Source organism: Pelophylax lessonae (assembly GCF_965119305.1).
Source record: "Pelophylax lessonae genome assembly, chromosome: 2".
Lineage (NCBI taxonomy): Eukaryota > Metazoa > Chordata > Amphibia > Anura > Ranidae > Pelophylax > Pelophylax lessonae.
The window spans coordinates 30,721,398-30,730,466 of NC_138769.1; the positions used below are offsets into that span (position 1 = coordinate 30,721,398).

The window sequence follows — 9,069 nt, forward strand, 5'->3', positions numbered from 1 at the left end:
TTTCTCTCGCGCTCTCTCTTTTTCTCTCGCGCTCTCTCTTTTTCTCTCGCGCTCTCTCTTTTTCTCTCGCGCTCTCTCTTTTTCTCTCGCGCTCTCTCTTTTTCTCTCGCGCTCTCTCTTTTTCTCTCGCGCTCTCTCTTTTTCTCTCGCGCTCTCTCTTTTTCTCTCGCGCTCTCTCTTTTTCTCTCGCGCTCTCTCTTTTTCTCTCGCGCTCTCTCTTTTTCTCTCGCGCTCTCTCTTTTTCTCTCGCGCTCTCTCTTTTTCTCTCGCGCTCTCTCTTTTTCTCTCGCGCTCTCTCTTTTTCTCTCGCGCTCTCTCTTTTTCTCTCGCGCTCTCTCTTTTTCTCTCGCGCTCTCTCTTTTTCTCTCGCGCTCTCTCTTTTTCTCTCGCGCTCTCTCTTTTTCTCTCGCGCTCTCTCTTTTTCTCTCGCGCTCTCTCTTTTTCTCTCGCGCTCTCTCTTTTTCTCTCGCGCTCTCTCTTTTTCTCTCGCGCTCTCTCTTTTTCTCTCGCGCTCTCTCTTTTTCTCTCGCGCTCTCTCTTTTTCTCTCGCGCTCTCTCTTTTTCTCTCGCGCTCTCTCTTTTTCTCTCGCGCTCTCTCTTTTTCTCTCGCGCTCTCTCTTTTTCTCTCGCGCTCTCTCTTTTTCTCTCGCGCTCTCTCTTTTTCTCTCGCGCTCTCTCTTTTTCTCTCGCGCTCTCTCTTTTCTAAAGAGTTGTATATGGAGAACCAACCACGGTATTGATTCATTTAGAAAAACACTTTATTGAAAAATTAGCAACAAATCACATTAACCACTTAAGCCCTGGAAGATTTTAGCCCCTTCCTGACCAGGGCCGATTTTGCGCTGTACCTAAACAAATTTGACGTCCTTTTTTTTTCCCACAAACAGAGCTTTCTTTTGGTGGTATTTGATCACCTATTTTTTTTTTTTTTTTTATCATGCACTATAAACAAAAAAGAGCGACAATTTTGCAAAAATAACAATATTTTTCACATTTTTTTATATATGAAATTCCCCCCAAAAAAATGTGAAAATCAAAATTTTCTAACATTTTAGGCCAATTTGTTTTATGCTACATATGTTTGGTAACAAAAATCGCAAAAAGCGTATTTTGATTGGTTTGCGCAAAAGTTATTGTGTTTACTAACGGAAAGATTTCTGTCATTTTTGTTGTTTTTTTTTTTTGTTTTTTATTTTGCGGGATTGCGGCGGATTGGCACTTTTGGGTTTACCAGTGACATTACTACAGTAATCAGTGCTATATATATATGCACTGTTAGTGTAAAAATGACACTGGCAGTGAAGGGGTTAACTTTTTTGAGAGGGAGGGGTTAAGTGTCCCTAGGGGCGTGATTCTAACTGTGATTGGATATGCGCAGTGATGGCTAACCTTGCACCCCAGATGTTTTGGAACTACATTTCCCATGATGCTCATGCACTCTGCAGTGTAGTTGAACATCATGGGAAATGTAGTTCCAAAACATCTGGGGTGCCAAGGTTCACCATCACTGGATATGGCTTGAGGTGTAAGAACAGAGAACAACGGTCCTACATAGTAGAACCGTTTGATCTCCATTCTTACACAGGGGAGAATGATAGGCGACTTTGTTTACATTAGCTGCCTGCCTTTCTCCCGGTGTAACAGGACGATCGCAAGTGACCGGCGGACATCGGGTCCGCCGGGCACACGTGTGGGGGGGGGGGGTCCGTGACCGAGCGGGAGCGTGCCTTCGGGGGCGCGCGCTCGCTCCCTAGAGCCTCACAGGCTAGCGACGTGGTACTACGTCACTTTGCCTGTGAGGGGCTGACCGCCGCAGTAAATAGTCGTGTGGCAGTCAGCAATGACCCCCAAGTCCTCCAGGCATCCAATGGTATAAAACCAATGTGGACAACATTGTCTCACACATAATGGTGTTATTTGGATGGTGAGCTGTACTAGATGTTTGCCTTTCACCAGACCTATTGTTTGGTGTTGAGGCTTTTTTGGGATTAAATTATCAATTCAGTATGTGCCAGATATGCAACATTAATGCATGTATGCTTTTAGGCGTCTGCAACTGCTCAGGTCAGAGTAGTGAAGCGGACTGCCTAGAATGCCAGTACGAAAGTAACTTGCCCCACACATGTGCATACTCTTGCACTTGAGCTGCCATTCTCCCTTGTAGGTAGAAGTCTATTATAGGTATCTGGGATCCACAGTTCAGGGGTATGAATATTGAGCATGGGAAGAAATGTATCGAAAGCTCCCAATTACTTAGGTCCACATGAAGCTTACTATTAAGTTATCCCTTTTTGGCTTTTTCTATCCATTGAGATTATTCATTATACCATAAGTTAACCCACAATTACCTAGGCCACATGGGGCTCACAATTCTCTAGACCAGTGGTCCTCATCTCCGGTCCTCAGGGCCCACTAACAGGCCAGATTTTGAGTATTACCTTGGGGAGATGCAGACTAGAGTACTGCAATCACTGAGCAGCAAATTGTATCACCTGGGATGTATTTCAGTTATCTTGCAAATCTGGCCTGTAAAGGCCCGTACACAAGTGCAGATTGTCGGCTGACGACCGATCGGCCGATTTTCGGCTTGTTAGTATGATGCTTCCGACAGCCGACAGCGCACTTTCGGCCGAACAGAATCTGTCGTGCAAGCATTAAAATTTTTGTATGCCGACACCAGAACGGCCGATTGTTCGCCAGTCAGTACAGAATTCGGCCGACAGACAGCAGATTTGCAAGACTGGGCATGCTCAGAAAAAAAAAGACAAGGAAAGTTAACCATCACATGACATTACTTCTGCAGTCGGCTGTTGTTGGCCGACAAAATTCGTGTGCAGTCTTTTGCAGTTTTCAACAGACACGACAGCCCTGGACAAAAGATGGCCGATCGGTACGTGTGTACGGGGCTTTGGTGGGCCCTGTAGGCGAGGGTTGAAGACCACTGCTCTAGACCCTATGAAGCTTAATATGTGCACTTTCTACTTGACCCTTTTTATTCACTGAGATGATGGCGCATGGGAAAAGTAATTGACATTGGAGCTCACAATTACATGGGCCCCCGTGGATCTTGGCAATGTGCATTTCTATTTGGCCCCTTCTAGCCTTTGAGACTATTGGGCATGGAAAGGGAAATTGACAATGGGGCTCACACTTACCTAGGTCCCCATGGAGCTCACAATATGCATTTTTTGGCCTTTCTATCCATTGAGACTTGACTACATACAGTAAGCACAAGTACTATTTAACCCATATATCTCACTGCACTTAAAATATTAGGTGTCAATAGGATATTTTGATGATAGGATATATCTTGATAACATGCTATATATATATATATATATATATATATATATATATATATATATATATATATATATATATATATATATATATATATATATATATATATATATATATATATATATATATATATATACAGTGGGTACGGAAAGTATTCAGACCCCCTTAAATTTTTCACTCTTTGTTATATTGCAGCCATTTGCTAAAATCATTTAGGTTCATTCTTCTTCCTCATGAATGTACACATAGCACCCCATACTGACAGAAAAACACAGAATTGTTGACATTGTTGCAGAATTATTAAAGAAAAACTGAAATATCACATGGTCCTAAGTATTCAGACCCTTTGCTCAGTATTTAGTAGAAGCCCCCTTTTGATCTAATACAGCCAGGAGTCTTTTTGGGAAAGATGCAACAAGTCTTTCACACCTGGATTTGGGGATCCTCTGCCATTCCTCCTTGCAGATCCTCTCCAGTTCTGTCAGGTTGGATGGTAAACGTTGGTGGACAGCCATTTTTAGGTCTCTCCAGAGATGCTCAATTGGGTTTAAGTCAGGGCTCTGGCTGGGCCATTCAAGAACAGTCACGGAGTTGTTGTGAAGCCACTCCTTCGTTATTTTAGCTGTGTGCTTAGGGTCATTGTCTTGTTGGAAGGTAAACCTTCGGCCCAGTCTGAGGTCCAGAGCACTCTGGAGAAGGTTTTTGTCCAGGATATCCCTGTACTTGGCCGCATTCATCTTTCCCTCGATTGCAACCAGTCGTCCTGTCCCTGCAACTGAAAAACACCCCCACAGCATGATGCTGCCACCACCATGCTTCACTGTTGGGACTGTATTGGACAGGTGATGAGCAGTGCCTGGTTTTCTCCACACATACCGCTTAGAATTAAGGCCAAAAAGTTCTATTTTGGTCTCATCAGACCAGAGAATCTTATTTCTCACCATCTTGGAGTCATTCAGGTGTTTTTTAGCAAACTCCATGCGGGCTTTCATGTGTCTTACACTGAGGAAAGGCTTCCGTCGGGCCACTCTGCCATAAAGCCCCGACTGGTGGAGGGCTGCAGTGATGGTTGACTTTCTACAACTTTCTCCCATCTCCTGACTGCATCTCTGGAGCTCAGCCACAGTGATCTTTGGGTTCTTCTTTACCTCTCTCACCAAGGCTCTTCTCCCCCGATAGCTCAGTTTGGCCGGACGGCCAGCTCTAGGAAGGGTTCTGGTCATCCCAGACGTCTTCCATTTGAGGATTATGGAGGCCACTGTGCTTTTAGGAATCTTAAGTGCAGCAGAAATCTTTTTGTAACCTTGGCCAGATCTGTGCCTTGCCACAATTCTGTCTCTGAGCTCTTCAGGCAGTTCCTTTGACCTCATGATTCTCATTTGCTCTGACATGCATTGTGATCTGGAAGGTCTTATATAGACAGGTGTGTGGCTTTCCTAATCAAGTCCAATCAGTATAATCAAACACAGCTGGACTCAAATGAAGGTGTAGAACCATCTCAAGGATGATCAGAAGAAATGGAAAGCACCTGAGTTAAATATATGAGTGTCACAGCAAAGGGTCTGAATACTTAGGACCATGTGATATTTCAGTTTTTCTTTTTTAATAAATCTGCAACAATGTCAACAATTCTGTGTTTTTCTGTCAGTATGGGGTGCTATGTGTACATTCATGAGGAAGAAGAATGAACCTAAATGATTTTAGCAAATGGCTGCAATATAACAAAGAGTGAAAAATGTAAGGGGGTCTGAAAACTTTCCGTACCCACTGTATATATATATATATAATTTTTTTTTTTTTTTTTTTTTTTCTTTAGGTTGGAACTAGTAAAAAATCAGCTTCTTGCATTGCTCAAAAAGAAGAGTTTGCTAAACGCATTCCAGTGGGCTCGATGGGACAGTTGCATAGATGGAGCAGATGGACTTATGTATTTACATGTTTAATCTTTCAAGCTTGCACCACCTATTTGTTGTTTACTGTGTTTTGTGAAAACTGGAAGTCTGGAACAAAAAATGATCAGCCAAAGGATGCCCTGACCATTTCAGTAAATCAGTCAATGGTGACTGAAAATTCTCTTCTGCCAGAAGAGCTGCAGTCATCTACAAAGTCTACTTTGCCTTTGATAATCCTCCTTTGGACATGGCCTGGAGGACACATGTTCTCGCTCAACCAATGCCCACCATCGGTTGATTCATCCGGCTGCTTGTTCACCATGAACCGCAGCTTGTACTTTGATGCAAATGCTGTAGTTATCCACCACAGGGATGTGTCAACTTCTATGATGGACTTGCCACCAATGTCAAGACCACCTGGCCAGTACTGGATCTGGTTTAATTTGGAGCCTCTGGAACATCTGCGAAACGTCACCATGATGGAGAATATCTTCAACCTTACTATGTCTTACAGGTCAGACTCTGATATCTTTACCCCTTATGGTTGGATTGAAAAAAATGATGGAACAGAAAATTTTACGATACCTCAAAAAACCAGGCTTGTGGCTTGGGTGGTCAGTAACTGGAAACCAGAGCTAAAGAGAGTACAGTACTATGAGCAGCTGGCAAAATATATTCAAATTGATGTCTATGGGAAGAACCGTATGCCATTGCCCAGAGAGAAACAGTTACAGACTCTGTCAGAGTATAAATTCTACCTTGCTTTTGAGAACTACGCCCATGAAGACTACATCACAGAAAAGCTCTGGTTTAATGCTCTCTTCACAGGAACGGTGCCAATTGTAATGGGCCCTCCGCGTAAAAACTATGAGCGTTTCATCTCCCCGGACTCCTTCATTCATGTTGATGACTTTTTTTCTCCCAAAGAAATGGCTTCTTATCTTCTGAGTCTGGACCAAGATGATCAAAGTTACCATCAGTATTTCAGCTGGAGAGCCAACTATAAACCAGGAGAGATGAGAAAAACTTGGGTGACCGAGTACTGCAAAGTATGCAAAGCTATAAAAGAGGCTCCTGCTTATAGGACTTTTCCAAGTATATTTGACTGGTTCAAATAATTCTGGAATGTTCAAACCTACGATAACATTGTGTGTAAATTGTCATTGCTGAGAAGTTGTCATCCTGATCTTGCTACAAAACTTAGTAAGCCGTGGACATGAAACTAGTGGACATGTTGCGATGTCTAAATCAGAACTCTGAAAGCTTGTTCAGTGTCTTTCTTGTTAAGATCATGTCTTTCTAGGTAATCTAAAAATTAGGATGACAAGCCCTAAATATATTGCATGCCAAAAGTTTTTTTTTTTTATTTTTTTTTTCCTCTCTCCCCATAGTGTAGGAAAGGTTAAAACCACCATCCATTTAGTTTTGCCATCTCGGTCCTAATAGTGTGTATATATGTATGTATATGTATGTGTGTGTGTGTGTGTGTGTGTGTGTGTGTATATATATATATATATATATATATATATATATATATATATATATATATATATATATATATATATATATATATTCAGTCTGGCCAGTTGCCAACAAGTGGTATTGGAGGCTTTTTCTCTATTCTGGTGAGAACTCAAAATGGACCCCCCCCATCCAGTGACCAAGGCCAGCTGGGCAAATGGGAGGAGTAAATCTTTCCAATGGAGACACCGATGGCAATACAACTAGATGGATGTTTTAGCCCTCCCCCCTCCCAAAAAAGCTGTTTAAAAAGTCAGTATTGGCAGCTCACACCATTCTATTCTCACAGGTTGCAATTAACCAGTCTGACAATTTCACAGGGTCTTACAATCTTTCCCAAATACTACCCTGCTCTGTTTTCACATTGGCATTAATCCTGGGTTTGTTTACTTGGTAACCCTCCCAATGGTAAGAGTAAAGTCCCCTTGTACATAGCCTAGATAATGCATTGTTTCTTGTCTGTCCTAGGGCATCTCCATTTTTCTACTTTGGAGTAGGGTTGAACTTCTAATGCTGGTGTCCCCACTGGGGAAACGTGCTTTGTCTTAATGAACATGGTCATTGGGATTGAGTGACAAGAGGAACAGAACTTCATATGTGAATCCTTGTTATAATAACTGGCCTTTACTCTCACTTTGGAGAGAGCTCCTCTCATTTCCTGTTTCAAGGCTGAAGTGGAGGAATCCTGATGGAGCACAGATGGCAAACTTCTCAGGGGTTTCAGCCATTTGACCAAGGTTTTTACTTTATAAAGCTTTCTAGGTCCCCCCCCCCCCCCCTTGCATTTCTTCTTGATCTCCAATTTCTATCCGTAGTTCCATTCCTCTCCTAACACGGATTTGGATTGGACCACTATAATGGCTCAGGATGGGAGTTTGTACAGGTTTTCTGATATTTAAGCCCAACTCCAGCCAAAAGAAAACATCCTTGGATACAGTGCAGAAAAGTTAGAACCTCTGTCACTTTATTTTTTTTTCTTTATTACTGTGTTCCTATAGGGTGAATCCTCGTTTTCTGTCTTTGACAGGTGCCAGGCCAAACCTTAGGAAATCACCCCAGGGTACACAGCATTTTTTACCTAGTGTATAAGCCCTTCCCAATTTTTTTTGAAAATGTAAAGTTTGCCTGAAGATGGGTTTTTAAAGTGTTTTTTTTGTGTAGTGATTTTATAAAAATAATGTATACAATATTAGCGTGGTTAAATGTACATTTTTTTTTTTTTTTCTTGGAGATTTTGCAATAAAAAAAATAGTTTGGAGTAAATTGGTCTGCAAATAAATACAGCTTGGTGTATTTTATCAGAATGATTTGTCTGTTTTTTGTATATGCCTGGATCCAAAGATGTAACCTAATGTTCACAAAATATGTATGCACATGCAGAAAATTGTTTTTTGTACACCCCCTACTATTTGGGCTCAGTCACTTTGTGACAACTTGATAAGTTAAGGAAGAAATATTGCTGAAAATTTTAAGGGTCTGGAGCAGCTGTTCTCAACCAGGGTTGCCTGGAATCCTTGGGGTTCCCCCAGAGGTGGCTGACCTACCATGTGATGGTGCCTGCATAGTTTGGGGTCCATCACCACTTGGCAGAGCAAAACTCATGACCACTCTTCACACTGACCACCAATGGAAGGTGCAATTTCCCAAGACCACCAATGGAATCATTTTAGCCAGGGTTCCCTGAGACCTGATACAGATTGCAATGGTTTCTTTGGGGTAAAAAGGTTGAGAAAAGCTGGTCTAGAGCCTTGATACCATTGTTGATGGTTGCTGGGCCATGTGGTTGGACAGCTTTCCCCCAATGCTATCTGACCAAGCTGAACAGATGGTATGCAGCCAGAGCTGTGGATGAGGTGGTACCACCAGCCCTCTTGTATGGGGCCCAGGCCAGCAGAGGGGTGAATTGGATGTGGGCAGAAGGTAATCTCTGTAGTGGGGTGGCATTTACTGGTATCCCCTGTATTGCTCTCTGCAGCAGCTGAAAGCTGGCCCTCTTCTCCCTGTTGGCTTTTAGCTGCAGCAGAGAGCCATACTGGGGATCAGTTCCAGCAATTGCCACCCCCCCCCCCATCATGCAGATCACCCTCAATGTGCACCAAATGCTTCCCTACTCCCCTTCCTGCCGACAGCTTCAAGCGCACAATAGGATCCTTCATTATGGATACTGGGGGATGGGGTCTGTAAATGTCATATTTACCAGCCCCTTCCTTTCCTGAGTGATCAGTACTGATCATTCTGTTCATTCATAACTGAAGCATTGGCTGCATGGTGCCCCATGCCATGTTGTCAGTATGGGGCCCAATGGTTTCTAACCGCAGCCCTGTGTGCAGAGACTATGCGGCTGCTGCCTCTGAAT

At 42.8% G+C, this 9,069-nt stretch overlaps 1 protein-coding gene across 1 annotated transcript; it reads left to right on the top strand.

The window, feature by feature from the left end:
* Window positions 1-5,356: 5,356 nt before the first annotated feature.
* LOC309547927 (3-galactosyl-N-acetylglucosaminide 4-alpha-L-fucosyltransferase FUT3-like) lies at window positions 5,357-6,310 on the top strand (the record flags this gene model as incomplete). The annotated part of the gene is made up of 1 exon (XM_082247925.1): window positions 5,357-6,310. The coding sequence occupies one exon, from the start codon at window positions 5,357-5,359 to the stop codon at window positions 6,308-6,310; it is 954 nt and encodes a 317-aa protein (XP_082104051.1).
* Window positions 6,311-9,069: the final 2,759 nt, after the last annotated feature.